The following is a 21650-nucleotide window of genomic DNA, read 5'->3' on the forward strand; positions in this document are numbered from 1 at the left end:
TGATTTACAAAACTGAGTATTTCAACTACTGAATCATGGAATTAAAAATTCTTGGATTTTCTCGTCCATTTCTTAGACTTTTTTCTACCATGTTAACCTCACACAGCTGTATGAAGAGAGAAAATCTTAAGACATAAAACCCTCTAAGTCATTTGCAGTAGCTTCCTAATATATTAGGAAGTATAGCTTCCTATTACACCCACTGCATTACTAACTAGTGACCTCACATTCAACATTCAGACCTCACAAAACTCAGGTTGAACAAACTTAGACATGTACATCGTGGTCACGAAGATGTGACTACAGTTCACTGGCTAGACGGACACTGGACTTGAAATTCTGTAGGAAAAGATCCTGTTTAAAGGATGCAACTCTAACGTCTAATTTTGTGGCTACTTCCCTCTCTCTATACACACAGATGTAAAAACGCATCGCTAACTTTTATGTGATCTACAAAGCTACCTTTCCTCAGGGCTCCTGAAGCTCACTGAGATGTCTTAGGCATTACTGTTAGAGGCAGGTAAATCTGAGTGTTTTGAAAAGTAACTCAGCACTTTAGGAAAAGGCTAGAATTGAGATACTCTTGCTCATAAATCCTGAGACTACAGTTTTACTAAATAAGTTTTGTTTTGCTTAAACCTCCACTAAGGCATCTAAATGTATCCATCACCTTTTTAACTTCTTGTGATATTTATGATGATTGTACTGATGAAATTTCAGTTTGTTATTAAGTGATGTTTCCTGTGAAACACGTGATCATAACAATTTATAGTTTGTAACTAATAAAACTGCTACCACACCCTTGTTAAGAACTGGAACCAACTTTTAAATACAGATGTGCTTTGATTTATAGTGGAGTGATATCCTGATACACTCACCATGGGTTTAAAATATTCTGACCTACTGACAAATCATGAGAGTTCTGCAAGTCATCACCACATGGAGAGCACCAGTTGCTTGCTGGCATGATTACATGAAGTACTGCAAGCTACAATCTGCTCAGAAATGGAAGAGTATTATACAGTATATGACTAGCCCAGGAAGATAATTAAAAATGCAGATTCTAATAAATGTATATCACTTTTGTGCTACTGAAAAAACAAAGCATTATAAACCAGGGGTCATTTGTATTAGTGTCTTCCATTTTATCTCGTCTGAACTGTGTCTTATAAAGTAGGAAACTTGAGCAGGTTGGGTGGTGGTGGCACACGCCTTTTAATTCCAGCACTCAAGAGGCAGAGGCCAGTCTGGTCTACAAAGTGAGTTTCAAGGCAGCACCGAGAAACCCCATCTCAAAAAGTAAGCCAACAAACAAAATCAGCAAAGTAAGAAATGAACACAAAAGGGTTCAAGTCATTTCATCTTAAGACTACTATTCTTTCAGTGCCATTTAAGTCACTAAATTCTACAGTCAGTCTCACAAAGTACAACATGAAGAACATAAAAAGGATACTGCCTGAAAGGCAGTTTGCATTAATCCTAAAAACTTATAAGAACATTGCTGTTGTGGTTTGAATGTGCAATGCTCCCCATCAGCTCATGTATTTGATCATTCTGTTGCTACCTGGAGATGCTTTGGGGAAAGTTATGGGATCTATAGGAAATTGAGATTCCCAGGAGGAAACAAATCACTGGGGGAGGGCTTTGAGGTTTTGTGGACTCACTCTACTTCCTGTTCCTGTTTCCTGTCTGCCCAGACAACCTGATCAACTGGCCTCACGCTTCTGTGCCATGCCTTCAGCATCATAATAGACTCTACCCATCGGAGACTGAGCCAAAATAAGCCCTTTCTCCCTTAAGTTGCTTCTGTCAGATACTTACCACAACAGAAAGCTAAGACATCTACTCACTTGTCCACTCATTCACTGAGCCAACAGACAGATTTCAATTTCAGGGCTAGTCAAGAGAAAACAAGCTTTTCCCTTTACATAACCTGAGTGCAAGAAACACTTGTTTTGTTATACATAATAAAATAAAAACACACTATTGCAACTCTCATAATTGCTTCTTGTGGCATACTTTGCCGTGAGAAAAAAAATAAAGGCCTAAGAGCTATTTGAGATAAAAATCTAACATTAAATATATCTCTTAAAAATTATCAAAATGAGTTTGGCCCCTTACTTTACACATACACACATTACATATACAAAAAAATCATATTCACTGAAAAATAATTTACTTTGTAAATTCATTAAAATTTCCAAGAAATGACGCAAAAATCAAAAGTTGTTTCTCTCAACTCCAGCACACTTTCTGGGATGGGGTAAAAATTTTCACTTCAAATACTAATAAGTAAACTGTATTAAGCATTTTTTCCCTAATGTTTTCAAGATAGAGACTGTAATAGCTTTTGCTATAAGCTTGTGACACATCATTTTGTGAAGTCAAAATTGCACTTGAATTATAAACAACAAACAATTTTGAACTCTTTATAAAGGGGATTTGGAGTTTATACCAAAACAATTCTTATCAACAGAAAGATGTTTCTCAAAACAAAAACATTTACAGGCAGATTTTTTTAAGCATGTCCAAGATATTTATTCCATCTCTAAAAAATGGGTTTATTTCAGTACTGGGGTCTAAATTATGAATAAATTAATGCGAATATTTAACAGAGTAGTTAAAAAACCTTTCCACAGGAAAAAGACAAAACTTAAGTTTTATCTTTACATATTTACCCATTTATTTTAGACTAATGATGTTAGGAAACCTAGGGATAAAGAAAAATGCTTTGAGATTAGATTTTGTAGCACACATCTAGGGTGATAAGACAATTCAATTCAGTGACTATAGGAAACTATAGGATTCGGTTTCGGGAAAGGATGAGGTGTTTGCCGATTGTAAAAAGGATGCAGCATTCTTCTGTAGTACACACACTGACCTGACACTGAAAGCATCCTGTTCTTTGTTAGGATATATACGTGAACTGATGGCCGACTAATTCATTAGCTTAGCAGGCAATGACTTGGACCACCTCATCCAGGATGACGCTATGGCTAGAGTTCACAGGAGAGAGAGAGGGAGAGAGCTCCCCATAAGGCAGAGAACTGAATATTATAAAACACTAGACTGAGTAATCCCTGTCACTCATAAAGTACCTTATTTTAGAGTTTTAAATCTTGGAGTATTGTGCCAGGTGAACCATTTCTTTACATCTGCATATGTCATCAATCTTATGACGTTCTCATCATGAATCAGTCATTATAATCACTATTTTCACACATTATGGAAATTATTAAAAATGCTAAACAGACTGAAATAAATGGTTCCAAGTTTGGCTAAATATTATTAGCATTTTAATGTAACAAACAATAGAGATTTGATCATCAAGATTTTTATTAAGTCACAGTATATTATATCTTTTTGTCCCAATAAGGATTTTTTTTAATCTTTAGAGCAATAATTGATATAAAAACCTATCTTGCCATACTACTTCTTGAGTTTCTTTTGGGCAGCTTTCTTCTTGACCATCTGCAATCGCTTCATAGCGTTGAGCTGTGATTCCTGTGAAGTTGGGCCTTTAAGAGACGCTGAGGCACTGCTGCTGGGTTCTGACGTGGTTTTGCTTGTAGCGCTTCCGCTGGGCCCCGAAGTAGCACTATTTCCATTCCCACTCAACTGCCCACTGCCTCCAGGAACTAAACTACTGGGACTGGGAAGGCCCACTTTGCTGACATTATCACAGCTAACTGAGCGACTCAGGCCAGTCTTGCCTAAGGTTAGAGGTGGAAGTGGTTTTAATGGTACAGTGGGGGAAGAGCAGTTACCAGAGCCCATTTTGGAACCGATTCCACCTTTGGATGATGTTGCCAGACTAGTCAAACCCACAGGCTTCTGGGTAGCTGATGAAGCAGCAGGTTTTCCGCTGTTGTTTTGTGCTGTTGAATTCAATTTTGCTGTTGATGGCCCAGCCGAAGATGTTTTGGCTGCAAAAGCTGCCCATCCAGTTAGGCCACTAGTTACTGAAGAGGACACGTTGTTACCAGAAGAATTTCCTGATATAACCGTGGGTGGCTTAAAAAAAAAAAAAGAAGAGGATAAATATTACATTAGAGCCAAGTATAATCCAAACCTGTATAATATCTTTGAATGCAAACATTTAGCTGTGTATAAAAAGCGATGATGTGGCCAATCTGGACAATTCAATAAAATTAGGATCCTATGAAGCTGGAAAAGCACATGGGAGTTTCTGTAGTCAGGGAGGACACCACACAGATTGCAGTTGCTGAATGCCACACTGTTCCAATGACTTCAAAGAAAATACATGAAATTCTTTTGGGGAACTGCCTTTAGATACAATCACAAACCACCACAAGTATTACCTTGCCCATAACATATCCAAATGGAATCTACTTTTAATGGATAAAACTGTTTGCACCCAAGATATTCAGGAAAAAAAAAAAAAAACTAAGTCAAAGATTCAATCCATAGCTATTTCCAGTGAATGTGTTAAAGGAAACATCTATATTCAAGTTCTGAAGCCACTTAAAATAACCAAGTTGCCATAAACATTTGTGATTGAACTACAAGGCAAACACAGATGTTTAAACTCTAGAGTATTACAAAGAGCTCAGATGCACTTTCTCAATGTGTGTTTCCATGGAAACTACAGCAACAGAGCCCCACTGTCACATAGACTGACAGCTGCCTCTTGGGCTGCACTGTGGCATTGTGGGGCCGTCTGCATGCTCTTAGCTCTTGTAAGGCTGGAACATTTCAGTCTCTGATCAACTTCACACACTGTCTACCTTCATATTGAGAGGGTCTCAAAAATCACCCAGAGGTGAAGTCAGACAATGAACACTCTGTGTTAAAATGGTAATATACAATATATAAAGATGGTAATATAATACTTAGACTACCTATTTATGTATTTAATAGCTTTGAACACCTATGAAAATGGTTAGCAAAACATTATTAGTTCTTACAAGATCGCCTTCAACGTTGTCTGGATAGGAGCAGTGTTTACCACTGGAAAAGTAATAAAGTAAGATGCTAGGGGCCTTTATTTGATAATAGAAGTTAAAATATTTGTCCATGTGTTCTGAAAAAACACATTTTTATAATAGCACCATATAATTATCTCATGATGACCTGATTGGGAAAAATATAAATTCCTGCGACACACACTGCTGGAGACAGAAAAAGAAAGCAAAAGGACACAATGTGGCACATTTTAAATTTTCTGATTTCAAAGATCCATTTTTTTTTCTCCTTTCGTTTCTATCAAACATGAAACCTCCTGCCAAAGGGCTATGTCAAACCTCACCAAAGAAAAGTTATTTGAAGCAACTAAAAAGACCAACGCTCCATGAAAGATAAACAAGAAAGAAGGCCTGTGTGTTGAGCGTCTGATTTTAATGACTGCTGTGGCTTGTGTTGATACGTAGAGTGACAGATGGCTTAGGACACAACAGTGTGCAAGACGTGAGACAGCATAGACTTGCGAACCTAATAATGTCTCACATTTCAATGCAGACAGCCGATTTCTGATACAAAGGCTCCCTTTTGAGCCAATTCCTGGTGACAGCCTTCACTTTCAACATCAGTTACTCAAATTATAAAGTTTCTCATCAAACTCCTACCAGGTGACCACCCTTCAGTCAGCCAGACTGAGATTAAAGTAGACGGAGAGGAACATACTTTACCTTAACTTCTGTTCTCTTGAATGCTAGGAAGGCTGTCTCTTGTTTAAGTTTGGTGTCTGCTTTCTTCACTAACGGATCCTTGACAGTTGGAGCGACAGACACAACAGTGGGAGCTGGCTTCTGTGGTGGCTTCTGAGTTTTCTGAGCCTACAAAAATCAGAGGAAACAAATTATATACAAAATCTTCATTGAGTAACAAAAATTAAAAATTTATTAAAGAACTACAGTTACTAAATGGTAGCAATATTTCTTAAAAAGGTATCATGGTGATACTAAAGTAGAGACTACAGAGAAACAGTTATCAACATTAAACAGTTTTACAGATCTCCTTAGTTTCTGAATAGTAATGATATTATCAATCTTGCAAATTAGAGTTAAATACTTTTTTAACAAGAGAACCCTCCTGTTTTCCATAAAGGAAAATCACAAACTAAGGTACAACTCCCCTTTGTTATCCATGCAGAGCTGGTTCCAGAACCTCTGACGAATACCAAAATCTGTGGATGTTCAAGTTCCTTAGATAAACTAAAGTTCCTTAGGCATCTGGGCCTAGTGATGCCTGTCTGTAATCTCAGTGCTCAGGAAGGAGGCTGATGCGAAGACTAAAAGTTTGGGGCATCCTGGGCTATAAAACAAGTTCAAGGCCAGCCTGATTTATACATAAAGGCTTTGTCCTTAAAACTTATGGGTTGACCAGGCGTGGTGAAACATGCCTTTAATCCTAGAACGTTGGGAGCTTGAGGCCAGCCAGAAATATACATACAGAGATCTTGTTTCAAAAAACAAGCACGCAAACAAACAAAAACAAAACGTCCCATGGGTTGGAGGCTCATTGAATAAAGAAGCCTGGTGTCCTGAGTTCAATCCCTGAAACCCATGTAAACATCAAGGGAAAAAAAACCCACTTCTACAAAGTTGTTTTCCTCTCTCTCACCAAGTTGTTTCCCTCTCTCTCACCAAAAATACCCCTCCAAAAAGTTGTTTTCTCTCTCTCTCTCTCTCTCTCTCTCTCTCTCTCTCATACACACACACACACACACACACACACCTACACCCCAAAACAAAATACCCCTAATGATTGGGAGATACAACTTAGCTACAAAACACACTTGTCTAGTCTAGGCAAGGCCCTGTGGTTCCACGAGGAGCATTAAGAGAAAAATTACTGTATTTATAGATGACCTATTGAAGACTTCTGTAGACAGTAACTCATCTCTAGGATACAAAATACAAATGTCATGCAAACAGCTGCTATATATTGAATTGCTTTAGGAATAATAGCAGGGGAAACAAGCCTGTATATGTTTTGTACTGATGCCTTCATGCCCCTACTTCACCAAAAAGTGTTTTCAGTCCAGTGTGGGCGGAGTGCATAGATGCTGAGTTCATGGAAACTGGGGGACACTCATTGATGCATCCAACCAGCATCACTCAGTATGCAGTGCACTCTATTATTTCAGTTAACCAAAGAATTACTTTCTTTTTAGGGTTCAGGTGTAACTTTTTAAGTTACTAAAAGGGAGTTAAGAACAACTCAGGTAGTTTACATGGTTTTAAACACTGAACGAGAAGGGAAGAATTATCATGAATAATTAATAAACCTTTGAGGTTTTTCATACTAGTGGAATTAAATCCTTGGGAATAGTGTATACGTTTCCATGTTATCTAAGAAGAATTTTATTTATTTTCCTTAAGCATTTTCAGTTTTGTTTTGACTAGTAACTGACTTTAAGACAAAGCATGTTATTAAATTTTCTCATACATTTTAATCATTTTTTAGATTCTTAGTGTTTAGTGTATAAACAATCCTAGCTATATAAGCAATATGGAACAAGGACTGAAACCGTTTTTAGTATCAAAGAGAACAAGGGTTGAAGCCCTGCTCATTACCTCTCCAGCTGTGTTACTGCAAGAGGGACATAAATGCCTAAGAGCCTCATTTCTTTCACCTGCAAATGGTGGCAGCACCATCTGTTCCAAAGGTGTGTTTATGAGGATGAATTGTGAGGATGTAAGAGTTTAGCCTAAGATCTCATAATGTTAAGTGCTGATAATAGTAGTTACTATTAACTAGCATATGAAAGGATCTGGCTTCGATCCCCAGTGCCTCCATCAAAATAAAATAAAATGTAATTACCATGCTGGTTATTGTCAATTAGACACAACCTGGAGTCACCTGGGAAAGGGAACTTCTGAGAAATACCCGGATCAGAATAGCCTGTGGTGGAGTCTGGTGAATCATCTTGATGACTGACTGATAGGGCAGGGCCCACCCCTGGGCCCATCTCCAACAAGGAGGGCCTGGGTTGTATAAGAAAGTTAGTAGCACATGAACTGGAAAGGAAGCACGTAGGCAGCATTCCTTTGTGCATGGTGAAGCAGGAAAATATGACTTAAAAGGCAGACATGGGGTGAAAACAGAGAGACCATATACATGCTTTTACGTGACATGCACCTCATACACACACACACACACATACACACACTACAACTTTATTTTAGAAGTAACTGAAGGCCACTGGGACATATAAATAAAGTGAAGTATCTATTCTATATGAATAAATCATCCAAGCACTGTAATGAACAGAACAGACTGAAGGGAAATACGGAGGCCTCTCAGAAGGCTACTGAACTAGATACGTAACGAGAGAATGTAGACGAGGGTGGTGAGAGTGAAGGGAGCAGACGTGAAGGGCATATGACGTGAACACACCTAAGCTTAGCAAACAAAGGTGTAAATCCATACAAACAGTATATATGCAACGAACACTTGAAAGTTTATTTATTCTTTTCAGTATGCTAAATGTCCTAATTTACATTTTACAATCATATACCGACAAAGACCATGAGATGCTGGCTGAAATGTAAAGTAGGATTCTTACCATTCTCTTCATTTGTCTGGTGCACCGGGCACAGTACCACACCAGGCGAGGGTCATTCACTTCTTTGTCTGTCACTTGGGGTTTATGGCAATCCTGGTGGTAGAGGTTATGGCACTCCTGACATTCTACTAGCTGATTTCCAGATGCCACTGTCATTTGTCTACGAAAAACATTGCATTAAATACTTCAACATACAATTTAAAGTTATTTCCACCTTGTTCTGGTAAAGTTTGTTATGTTAAAGGAAAAGAATCCCAGAAAAATAATCATTTAAATCATTAATGAGAAAGATAACATTAATATGAAGCTTACATAAGACCTTCATTTGTGATAGTTATGCTTAGTCAATAATTATAGCATTTCAATTCAGCTTAGCTATATTTATAGCAACTTATCATTGCAATCTGTTTCTATTTCTCAGCAGGCACTAGACTCTTCCTAGAGCACTGGCAGCACTTGCCTGGCATCCCTATAAAAATCCCTTGGTTAATAGCTACATGTTGTTGGTCTTCATCACTAATAAGTTGGCTACACTGGGTGTGAAGGCACACGTGTGGCTGAGAAGAGGGCATCACTGTGAGTGCAAGACTAGCAAGGACTATAGAGCGTGTTCCAGGTCAGCCTGGGCTACAGTGATAAAAACTGTCTCAGAAAACTTGTTTGAAGAAAAACAACAGAAAACAAACGTTACCTAAAGATGAGAACCTACTCTAGTTATGTGTAATCTGGTGCACACAGGCTGTTTGGAATATATCAGATCAATGTATATAAATCTGAACAGAATGTAGTAGCAGGTGCATCAAAAAAGGATCCATCGCAAAAGTACAAGAAAGCAATCACCACAGGCTTAGTGTATTTTATGAAGTGTCCTGACAAAAGATAACACGGCCACTATGTCTCTCCCTGTTAGGACTTTCACAAATTCATTTACAGGATGCTAATTTTCATAGTAGATTAGGCGGGAAGGAGTCAATACATATGGAAACAAATGATTTTACTCAGAAGCACATCAACTTATTTTCTGTAAGGCTCACAAAAGCTTATATTTTCTTAGTTCCAATTTACTAGAAGTTAACATTTTTAATAGAACAGCCACAAAAAGAATCTTGTTTACTGCTATGTAATAAAAGCAATAAGTTGAACATTAGTCCTTGACATGAATGTCAGACAGGGTTTCTGTGTGGCTTTGGAGCCTGTCCTGGAACTAGCTCTTGTAGACCAGGCTGGCCTCGAACTCACAGAGATCTGCCTGCCTCTGCCTCCCGAGTGCTGGGATTAAAGGCGTGCGTCACCACTGTCTGGCAAAAATTTAGTTATTTCTGCAAAAACCAATCCAAACCAATGTATCTTCTACTAAGCAGAAAATAATTCTAATAGAAAATAGTTGATCTTCTCTTAAATTATCTGCTTCTGTAATTATGCATTCAAGATTAAAATGTAATTCAGGACAACATACATTCATTTCTACTGTTCTCAGATAATGATGTAAGGGTGTTTAAAGAAACGACAGGTGCCAGTTTGTTTTTTAAGTGTCATCAGCAATTCAGAAAGAAAGAAAAGGCAACGAAGATGGTTTCAAAAGAAAGATGGAGCTGAGGTTCCTGGCCAATTGTCCCTCACTTAAAAGGATGCCTAGTCACTTCCTCTAGAATGTAAGAATGCAGACAGGTTACTACAACATAACAGGCTGAAGAAGCTGTGGTCTGACAAATTTGAGTGTATTAAAGTGCTCTGGTCTACTTACCTGTTCTTCGTCCCGAACAATAAAAACAAAGCAGAAAAGTTCTAACAAATTCTATGATTTTGGGGGTTGGGAGGGCAGAATAAACAGAGTAGGAGGATATTGTTTGCCTCTTCTAAGAAAACACGACATCCTGGGCTGGGTATATCTTACCTACAAACAACACAGGCCAAGCCCATCTCCATCGCAAAATCATCAGCACTAGTCTCCTCAAAGCTGGAGAGGTCAGCCATAGCTAAATCCTTGCTGGTTTGGACAGTAATGGGAGAAGATCGGGTCTCTGGTTTCTCCAATCTAGGTTTCTTAGGAACATCAACTCCTTCAGTGACATCTTTCATCTATAAAAAGAACCCGATAAACTTAGACAACAATGTGGAGACTAAAAGAGACTTACATAGATCTAATCTACATGGGAAGTTGAAAAAGACAAGATCTCCCGAGTAAATTGGGAGCGTGGGGACCTTGGGGGATTGCTGAAGGGGGGAGGGAGAGGCAGGGAGGGGAGCAGAGAAAGATGTAGAGCTTAATAAATACCCCCCCCAAAAAAAAGAAGAAGAAGAACCCAATGATGAATGATCCTGAAAGTCACATGGCATAAGCTCTAAGTCACAGAGAGGAAAGATGGGCAATATATGACAAAGTCCATCTTATAAACATTTTCACACAGACAGGAGAGCTACACACTTAGATTAGTTGAAAAAACTATAATTTGAGTTGGAGTTGTGGGAGGAGTAGGAGAGGAAAAGGGGGGGTAGAAATGATGTAAATACAGTATTCATGTAAGAAATTCTCAAAAAAAATTGAAAAAAGAATTATGATTACTTTATAATTAGCATGCTAAAAGAAACTAGCCAGATATAAATAAATCAGAATAGTCTAATAAATATCTACATTCTGCTTTGTATTATACATACTAGAGAACTCTGGAAATTCAATGGATATACTACCTTTTCTCTTTCATTCAAGATGTTTGGACTTGCAGAAAACAGTACTACTAATATTGCTATGTAAAACAACAATGACAACAACAAAATAACCAAAAACTTAAGGGTTGGAATATGTCTCACTGAATAAGCTTTCTGAGCAAGCTTGAGGGACCAGAGTCTGGCCCTTGAACCCAAGTAAGAGCAGGCACGGAGGTAGACTGCAACCCCAGCACTTGGTCAGCTTACTCCATTAGCTGGAAGTAGCGAGCTCCAGGGTCAGCAAGACACCCTGCCTTAATAAATAAAGTAGAGTCATTGAGTGGACACCCAGAGTTGACTTTGGGCATCTACACATACATGTACACATGCATACACATAGTCATACACATGAACACACATAGAAATAGGAACATACACTATACATATACATGTGAAAAACCACTTAAGAGCAATATTCAAACTGTATTAAAAAGGTGAATAATGAGCTGTCTTCCTTTCCACACTAAATGCATTGCCATATATGCTTCAAAGCTAGTCACAAAAATTAAATTCTGAAAATGCATAGATAATTTAGAAATCCTGAGGTTTATTGGTAAAGGTATGAATTTAGTAAGATAATTTTGGATAGTAATTTGGCTATTTATAGCGATGATGAATATATAAGTACCCACATCCACTTACAGCTTATAAAAATTATTAACACGGTCACAGAAATGACCATTCATCTCTGTGATTAAGAAGCTCACTGAAGTTGTATTATAACAAAGAAAAAGGGGAACTCTCCTAAATTTCCTAACTGATAAATTTCTTTATTCACAGAAAGAATGCTAATGGCAGCTAGAAAAACAAATACCAAGACGAACACATATATTTCAAAAACCACACTGGCCACAGAGACGGCTCTGGGTAAATGTGCTCACTACCAAACTTGTGACCTGAGTTTGCTTTCCAAGACACACTCGTGGGAAAGCCAGAACTGACTCCCTCACACACGCCTCACACTCCTGCAAATAAATGAATGTAATAAAAACTTAAAAAATGAAGCATCACTAAGTTAAGAAAAAGTAACTCAATGACAACACAAACAGTGTAATAGCATCTGTGCAAGAATAAAAGCACTGTTCACGCATATCTATTATTTAGGAATAGGATGACAATATATGGGACAATGTGCCCCACCTGAGGGCAAGGGCTACTGAACATAGTTTTATGCATTTTTTGTTAGCTGATAACTTTAATGACCATTTACAAAAATACCCAAAATATACAATCAAGAAATACCGGTAGCCTTCTTGAGATGCTTGCCATCAAGTCACAGAGTTCAAGGTTCATCACACCAATTCTGTCAGTTTTACTTCTAACAACTACTGTTGCCAGAGTTACGATTAAAGTCTGCATTATTTTCCCGAGGTATAAAGGCTGGACAACAGCCATCTCAAGTAAATGGACAAATAAATGTTCCTAGATTTTACTAATTTTTTTTGAAGTTCAACCTCTCCAGCTAGCAAACCATATTTACAGAGTGATCATCATGTAACTATACCCGCTGCTACAAAATGTAGACACCGGCGTTCTTTCTTTCTTTCTTTCTTTCTTTCTTTCTTTCTTTTAATTCATTTATTTATTAAAGATTTCTGTCTCTTCCCCGCCACCGCCTCCCATTTCCCTCCCCCTCCCCCAATTAAGTCCCCCCCCCCAGCCCGAAAAGCAATCAGGGTTCCCTGTCCTGTGGGAAGTCCAAGGAACCCCCACCTCCATCCAGGTCTAGTAAGTTGAGCATCCAAACTGCCTAGGCTCCCACAAAGCCAGTGCGTGCAGTAGGATCAGAAACCCATTGCCATTGTTCTTGAGCTCTCAGTAGTCCTCATTGTCTGCTATGTTCAATGGTTTGCCCTTTCATGAGCCAAGCCAAAACCAATCCTTACTTTATCAGCAGGTCTCTTCTCAGCGTCTTTCTTTATCTTTTCAGTTGTGAGGGTTTTGCCATTACTACTGCCGGAAGGGAGACTCGATGATGTTTTGGGCTCTTGTTTGATAGAAATAGATTTTGTGCTTGAAATTTTGGGTGGTTCCACATCCTAAAGGGTAAAATAAAAAATAAGAGACCCTCATTTTATTCACAACAGAAGGGCTGAGGTTATTGTTCGGTGGTAGGGCACCTGCATAGCATGAACAAGGTCCTAGGTTCAATTCCCAGTGCTAAAAGAGAAACAAACACAAAAAGTAATAATCTAAACAATTTTCAGTTAAAAATTAACTGCCACATCATAGTCAATGAAAAATTCTTCTCTACCATGGCCTTACTAAAAACTAATGGATGCACAGCCAGCACCTATCTGTTGTTTTGACAATGTGCATGTATGTTCATGAGCTAACTACTGCAGCCACACGCCATTATCCCCCAGACCCTCCTGTGGGTCTCTGTAGCCACCCTCTTGCTAGAACGCTCCGAGCAGTAAATCTGGGTTGTCGGCATAACTCAAGCTAGTCATATATTTCTATCTCCCCTCTTAGCTGGGCAGCTGTGTTCCCCACACCCTGACTTGAGGTTTCAGAACTATAACAGTAGAAGACTTCTTACAGAGAGCCCATATGTGCTAGGTGGAAACTACTCAGGCTAATTTACTTATTTTTCAGTAATTTCTACAATTCTGCAAGATATGTTCTTAGTCTCCTCATTTTGCCAAGCTTGGGTGAAATAAATTTATTAGGCAACTCAGTTCCCTTATTGTAAAGTGAGGAACATAGGCGATACTACTTTCAAGGAATCATTATTAGAACAAAAGTTCACAAACCACTTAGAAAAGGGCCTACTTAAAGACACCGTAAAGTTTCAAGGTACGTAAACGGATATCAAACAACTACAAGAGGCAAACTGGATTTTGTCACATAGAGCTGCCATCTATAATGGCGCCACATATTTTTAACATCTATTACCTTTATCTTTACCCTTATTATCTATATTTATTTCACTTTGTTGAAAAATCCCTGTGTTATTTATATTTTTATCCTTAAAACATTAGAGAGTGATTAGAAATAAGTTTGGACACCATTAACACATTAAAAAATAATGATAAAGAATTGGAGACTAAATTGCAAACAAGTGGTTTTTTACATACCAAGGAGCATACCTTGCAGACTAGTGGTTCTCAGCCTTCCTAATGCTTTAATACAGTCCAGCACATTGCGGTGACCCCCAACCATACAATTACTCTCAGTGCTACTTCTTAACTACAATTTTGCTGCTGTTAAGAACAGTAATGTAAATATCTGTGATCTCCGATGGTCTTAGGCAACCCCTCTGAAAGGATCAGTCACTCTCAAAGGGGTTGCAACTCTCAGGTAAAGAAGGACCGCTCTAGTCCAAACTAACAATTCTGTGTGGCTCTTTGAAAGCTTGAGGAAAGAAAACAAGATTAAGAGCAATTTCTATGGCAGAAAGTCTTTCAAGAGAATATACACGCTATCACTGGACCACTATGTGCACCTCAACTCTTTCCAAGATTTGTATTCGGGTAGATACCTTTTGAGTTGGACGATAACTTGAATCAATGCCCCGAGCCAAAGACTCATCAAGCAGCGCTTTTAGTTTTTCCGCAGAATCTTTACTCTTTGAGTGTAAGAATCCTAGTGCTTTCAGAAAAATGGGATCAAGTTCCAAGTTCACAGTAGCAGCCATTGCAAACACCTGAAGAAAAAGAGGAGTAATTTAGACAGTGCACAATTATATATCCTTACTTTTACCTTTTTTTCTTGCTTTTAGTATTTTAAAACATCTGAAAGGTTATTAGAGACAAAGTAATGGCTAACATTATCTGGTTTCCCTCTCCCCTCTGGAACAACGGATGTTACCAGCTTCAATGTATCTACACTCACCACCACCATATATTTGAGACAGAGTCTCCCTATATGCTCCAGCAGGAGAATTTGAGACAGTCTCCCTAAATGCTCCAGCTGGACAATTTGTGATCCTCCTACCTCCACCTCCTCACAGGTGAATTTGGAGGCATGTGCCACCACACCTGATAATGGCAAAGGCTTTTCTGTTTTTGTTTGTTTGTTTGGTTGGTTTTTTGAGACAGAGTTTCTCTGTGTTAACAGTCCTAGCTGTCCTGGAACTAGCTCTGTAGACCAGGCTGGCCTCAAAATAACAGAGATCTGCCTGCCTCTGCCCCCCGAGTGCTGGGATTACAGGAGTGCGCCACCATTGCCCGGCATGGCAGTTTTAATGCAGACAGACCTTTAATTACAGAGCATCCTCCTGGTTACCTCTAACAACGTATCTATAACTTATGGCACACAAACTTTTCTGCTTTCAGGTCAAGTTGACGGCACATCAAAGTGTAGCTTTTCAAGTCTTATTATTACCACAAAAGTTGGGATTTGGTGTTCATGGACGAGACAAGGATGTCACAGGAAGACAATGGCTAACGGGTCCATGATAGAAGTCACTGCTGTAGCTTTTAAAACTGTTTCTTGTTTTGTTTCTGGGCAGTTTTTCATTCTCCTCTGTCCTCTGCTATTTTTAATATCTCAGAAAGCACATTAGTGGCAATCTTATTATATGACATTTAGATGGTGGGATCTCTTGCATTAAGCTATTTCTCAAAAGCAGGTCTCTGAGTGCTGATCCTTACTACTGCATGCATCCCTCAGGTTTGTAAATGCTTGCTGTCCTAAGTAGCTTAAACAACAAGTAGCTGAGGCCACACATCAAAGGTCTGCAAAATTCTCAACAGTCAAGTTTTGTTTTCAGTTAATACCAATGTTATCAAGTGGCTCTACTTCTGGCTGTCATTTTCTCCAAACACCTTTCAGGCAAGGAATTATTAAAAATGTACTCTTGGTGTCCAATCCTTTGATCAATATACTAAGGTTTTAAATCCTCTTCTATCCTTAGGTTTAGTGGCATAGTAATACAACACAGGTACAAGGCTACAGTTAAAGATCTGTCGGCAATTCCACAGTAATCTCCCATTTTCAGGGGCTTGGAATACCATTAAAATTTGCTGTAGGTTGAATCTTGGCATATGAAAGCACCGGTTGGAAATAGATTTCATTTATTTCTCCTCCTATTTTTCTCCTCATACCTTGTGAAGTTTGACAGGACACAGAGAAATGGACACACACATACACACCAGGTTCTTTATAAGTTCCTAAAAATCTATTATCTATTTGATAACCAAAAATAAGTGCTAACTCTATGCTCAACTAAAATATCATCTGTCTGAATGACCTCAGTAATGGAGTTTGAAGGCTAGTACCAGGATGAAAAAGAAACCAGACCTCAAATAGTCATATTAGTAAGAATTTAACAAAATAGAATAGGCTCTGTTGCTGCTTTAATTTATATTACAGGTATCATCTCCCAAGAATGACAGGTTCAGGGGCATTATTTTAAATACGAGGCTGAGCATCGTATTCATTAATACTGAGGAAAATAATGTAAAATTTTCTATGATTAGAGAAGTAAACCCATTGTTCCAGATTCTACAAGATAAACACAGTCTAGTCTTTCTATGACCTGATTTATATAACTACAAGCATACTAATTTATTTAACCCAGGATAGTCTGCTTTACAGGATACTAAGCAAAGAGCTGATACCTAGAGAAATCCTTATATGAGAGAAGCACTACTTTCTTTTCTGAAAAATGGAAGCAAAGTATTGCTATGTCGGTTCTCACAAATGAAATGCCTATAGATTAGGTGACCTATGGTGTAAGATTACAGAAACTGTCAGTATCAATAGTCTAATGGAAACCTTGTAGTCAGTTCCTTTTATAACAGACCTGGCATGCTCTGCACCCCTGCCATAAATCACTGATGTATCTTTCAAACTCAGTGGTGCACATGATGGAATGCGGGGTGTGTGTGTGTGTGTGTGTGTGTGTGTGTGTGCAGGTATGTTCAATTTTTAAGATCATGGAATAATCTAGCAACTTCTAATTTCTCTTCTCCTTTTCTCATGGCTTATTTAAAGTACAAATCATTCTGCAAATCCATCCAGGGTTTTCACTCAGCCCAGCCCTTTGCCCTTCCCAAGCTAACGTTATTATCAGCCCCCACTCATTAATAATACATCTCCCTATATTTCTACTTTTTCCTCAAGCACTTTGTCTTTACTATTCTCACTAACGACATCATCTTGTGAGAGCCTCCTACCAGGCAGTGCTCATTAACTTGTCCCATCGGAAAGGCTACAAAGGTATTTATAGGGAGCCTCTTCCGCACTGCTGATTTTAGAAAAACAAATTCATGACTCCATTTGTCAACCTCTCACTTGCATCTCCCCTCTTAAGTGTAGACATGAGCGCACACTCTTCCTTCTCTCTCCCCAGCACTACCTTTAACACACATTTTGATCTTATAAAACATTTAGCAAACAACTCTATTTAGCTCTTTAACGGCAAGAGCTTCACCCCCGGCCAGTGAACTGTAAGGTCTTCCACAGCTACTCTCTTTGACTACAATCTTAGTTAATTCCCTCCCCTCCTTTCTTCATTCCCACGTCACATTCTCTGAGTTTACAGTGGCTCCATTTGTCCCCTGTGCTGCTTCTTCACTGACACTCTCTTGTTCCAACTTCTTCCTCAAACCAAACAGAAGCAGTCGGTGGCATAAAATAAGTTATGTGCATGTAAATGCAGAACAGGAAGGAAGATGAAAGAATACGTTAGGTGTGAGTTTATTTTAAAATCCTAAGTGTTGTTTAAAACAAAGAAATGTAAGAAAATTAATATTTATTACTTCAAAACTATCAATGACCTAGTGAAGTGGTAGTGATGATGTTGGTGTGAGTGAATGATTAGGTCACACTAGCAATTTTCTGTCGCAAATATAAGTCACACTAGACTTCCATTGCTGTTCAATGGTCTTCTCTCACCCCCATCTCTTACCTTCGCTCATGGGGAGCATGCTATTTCTTTCCTGTTCAGCTTCTACTCTAGTACAAGGCTTTCACTGACTCCCTTCTATTACTATTGATTAGTGTTGCAATCCATACAACAGGGCCTTCTACCCATAATTCTATGAAGATAACCTTACCACGGTTAATTTAGTCATACAGAAATCAAAAGTATACTATTTTCTCTTCTACACATTTCTCAGTTCGTTGTAGATTTCTCCTGCATGGGTTAAAGAGGAGATACTCAGGGCTATTCTGGGTGTCTTTTGAGTGCACGACACCCTCTTTCGAATCTGTCTTTGAGATCAACAGCACAGCTACACAGGCATGCTCTGCAAACATGTTAGAAGTGCAAACTCTTGGCTTCCACTTCCTAACTCACAGAAGAAAAAACTCCAGGATGAAGCCTGCTAATCTGCATCAAACCTCCTGGGCAACCCAATTTATTTTGCAATTTGAGAACCGCTGTTCCAGAAAATCTGCTTTTTGCCAGAGATCATAAACTTCTCTTTCAAGTCCATGGTTCTCCAGGTCCACCTCTTTCCACAGAGTTAACAGCAAGGTTAGCCTGGCTGTCTTCCTGAGGCATCCTGCTGAGCATGACCCAGCGGAGTCACCTCCACCTTTACTTCTCCTAGCCAGTTTGAAGTGCAGCTTTCCCTTTAGAAGTTACCTTCTGTCTCTGGCTACGATCACTTGATGGGAGTCATATCTGCTTTTGGTTTTTGTTTACTTGTTTTCTTTGTTCACTTTTGTTTTGAAACAGGGTTACTCTGTATAGCAGTCCTGGTTATCCTAGAACTAGTTCTGTAGACCAGCCTGGACTCTGTCTCACAGAGATCAGCCTGCCTCTGCCTCCTCAGTGCTGGGATTAAGAGAGTGCACCACCACTGCCCAGCAACACAGCAACATTCCTTATTTTAAGACCAAGTAAATACAGTAAAGGTACCTTGTATTTTATAAAATTTTCTTGGCATTGTTATATTTCACTTTTAATTTTTTTCTCTTTCTATCCTTTCCTTGGCTCATCTCACTCCTGTTCTTCCTATTATGGCCCCAACTATCTGTCCTTGCTTCCCTGCTTTTGATTTGCTACCAATTTGTTCTTCAGCAATTATACACATTTTGTTTTCAACTAATATCTCTAGGCAGATGATTCCATATGTTATTTTTTTCTGATTTTCTTAAGCCTGGATCCCTTGTTTCCCTCATTTCTGTGCTCCTCTTTAAACAACGGCTAGACTATCATTTGGTTAACTCATCAGAGCAAAGTCTAGTGTTCTCTTTAACTCTACACAATTCTAATCACTTCAGCCAACAACATTAAGGAAATTCAACTGTCTTTTCCTCCCAAGAAAATCAAACCTCAAAAAGCAAAACAATCATCTGTTTTATGCGAAGGAGTATGTAAGGGTTCTGATCTGAAACATTCACTTTCTTTTTCTTTTAACATTCACTTTCATTCATCTGCCTTTAATTCCTCAATCTTAGTAGCACATAGCTTCTTATGCAGGTGTGTTCATGTTCGTAGGTGGGGGCAGTGGTAGGGGATGCGGTTATTTCCCCCTAGCAATTAGAATTTAACAGGTGCTTTTAAATATTTATTGGATGAACTAGATTTCTGCTAACACGTCATTTTTCAAGGTTCTGTGAGGGTCCCAAATAAAATTAAACATCCCTAGCAAAATCTATGCTTTCCTTTGGGTCTCTTTCATCCTGCCTGTTAGTTTCAAAGTTCAAAGTTGATCACTTGCTAGTGCATGAGTTAAAAAAAAACAACAACTGACTATTCATGAGGATGCAATACTAGGATTACCATCTCATTACAACACTGAAAACCCATCCATTCCTGTCTCTGCAAGATTTTGCAATTCTTTCCAATAAACTTTTTTTTTTAAGATGCTGCCCTTTTTCATCCTTCCCTTGAGTACCTGGCCCTAAGATACTTCTGGAAACTTAGAGCAGGAGATTAAAAACCCCAATTCCAAAACAAACCAAGCGCTAAAGAATCTGTAAAGAGACAGAAGACACTTAGAAATGAAACTCCTTTGAAGGAATCCAAACAGAGGGGCGGCCTCGTATAAGGAAGAGTTCTTGACAAGGGAACCAGAAAATGAGAAGTAAACCGGGAGCTGCAGAGAGGTCTCCGGAACCTTCGACAAAGGTTTGAGAGTTCCACGGACCCAGTCCCCAGGGGCCGCGTCCTCAGTGCACAGCACTCTGAGAGCACAGTCCTTCCAATAGGGGGAGCGGTTAGGCTGCCGCACGCAACTGCCCGCAAATTAAGAGGTTTACCCCCCCAGCAGGGAGGAGCCCACACCCGGCGGAGCTCCGCTGCGGGCGCCCCTCGCGGGCTCTCGAGCGTCCCCGCGGCACCAGGACGCGGGGGGAACCCTCGTCACAACTCACCGCTCCGCCCCGCCACTCTGTCCGTGCTCGGCAGCTCTTTTCGAACCCGTCCCCGCCCTAACCGGCATCCGAAGCGAGAAACAAAGGTTCCCGCAACCCGGTCGGGAGGGGAACGTTTCCTGGGGAGACAGCAGGAAGTGACGCGCCACCTCTTCCGGTCCGCCGGATTATGAATGGCGGTGGGCGGGGGGCTTTCCAGACACATTTGCTTCTTGGTTATTTCTAGTTTCCCCCACCCCTCGGGGCCTCACTGGAGGCGAGTGCTCCTCAGGCCGCGGCTTCCAGAAGGAGCCTCGGGATCCCGGCTCGAGCTGGGCGGGAAGGCGCGGCGGCCCGCGTCGCCCACACGCTCTCGCGCCCTCCCTGCCTGGCCGCGCCTCTGCGACCAGGTAAAGAGGGCGCTCCGGCTGCGCGGCCCCTCCAGGCCCCGAGGACCGCGCTATCCCTCAGGGGTCGGCGGGGCTGGGGCGAGGTGGGACCCGGGAAAGTCTTCCCAGCCCCGCAGGCTCCGCAGACTGGTAGCGTAGGTGCAGGTGGAGGGCTTCGCGCCGCGCCCCCGAGTGACGCGTGGGCCACTCTGCTGCCAGCCTGTCAACCTCCGGTCGTCCTGCGTGGGTAAAGGAACAGGGCAGCTTCGCGGTGTAGGGGTTTGGGTGGTCGTTTGCAGTTAGGTGCAGGGAAAAGACCCCTTGGAGCACACTTTAACTTTTCCCAAAGAGAAGACTTCCGTTGCAGCCTTTCCTGATTGGTCGCTGTAGTGGATACTGTTTCACAGTTACTCCAACGGATTTGCTGCATCTGGGGACATTGGCTTATACTATCGCCATCAAAGCAAGCGTTTTTCTTCAATTATTAACTTGAGCAGAAAATCTGAGATGAGCTTGCATGAAAATTGCTTTGGCTTAAATAATGAATACTCAAACACATACCGCCCCAACTTTGCTTGGTTGAATTACATGGTCCCTTTCTCTCCTCCCACCCCCGTTATGCCCACCGCAAGATTCCTTGTCACAAATCCTTAAGGTCAAAACGAAAGAAAGAGACTAATGTATCTCTTACCAAATTATTGCTAAAGAATGTGGCGTTTGTCAAGTTATCTTGTGCTTTTCTACAAAAAGGGTGTTTAGAGGAAAGAATA

The 21650-nt window shown here is 40.0% G+C and overlaps 3 protein-coding genes across 4 annotated transcripts in view; 2 read left to right on the plus strand and 1 right to left on the minus strand.

Moving 5' to 3' along the window:
* Positions 1 to 2159: 2159 nt before the first annotated feature.
* Positions 2160 to 20657, minus strand: Ints12 (integrator complex subunit 12). The gene is made up of 7 exons (XM_041655163.1): positions 20513 to 20657; positions 14721 to 14885; positions 13123 to 13275; positions 10425 to 10609; positions 8531 to 8690; positions 5649 to 5795; positions 2160 to 4014 (listed from the first exon to the last, which is right to left on the minus strand). The coding sequence occupies exons 2-7, from the start codon at positions 14874 to 14876 to the stop codon at positions 3430 to 3432; spliced, it is 1386 nt and encodes a 461-aa protein (XP_041511097.1). The 5' UTR covers positions 14877 to 14885; positions 20513 to 20657; the 3' UTR covers positions 2160 to 3429.
* LOC121466385 (putative HTLV-1-related endogenous sequence) lies at positions 20217 to 21131 on the plus strand. Its single transcript, XM_041680104.1, has 3 exons — positions 20217 to 20267; positions 20410 to 20649; positions 20739 to 21131. The coding sequence occupies exons 1-3, from the start codon at positions 20217 to 20219 to the stop codon at positions 21129 to 21131; spliced, it is 684 nt and encodes a 227-aa protein (XP_041536038.1).
* Gstcd (glutathione S-transferase C-terminal domain containing) overlaps positions 20770 to 21650 on the plus strand; it is an 87290-nt gene continuing 86409 nt past the window's right edge. The window contains exon 1 of one of the 2 annotated variants that reach the window (XM_041655152.1): positions 20770 to 20901. The gene's annotated coding sequence lies outside the window, so the exon portion shown is untranslated. The remainder of the gene's footprint in view (positions 20902 to 21650) is intronic. The other variant, XM_041655147.1, reaches the window with a different exon arrangement.

The sequence above is a fragment of the Microtus oregoni genome, unplaced genomic scaffold (genome assembly GCF_018167655.1).
Source record: "Microtus oregoni isolate MIOR12 unplaced genomic scaffold, Mior012 000000F_ref0000247, whole genome shotgun sequence".
In the NCBI taxonomy this organism is placed as follows: Eukaryota; Metazoa; Chordata; class Mammalia; order Rodentia; family Cricetidae; genus Microtus; species Microtus oregoni.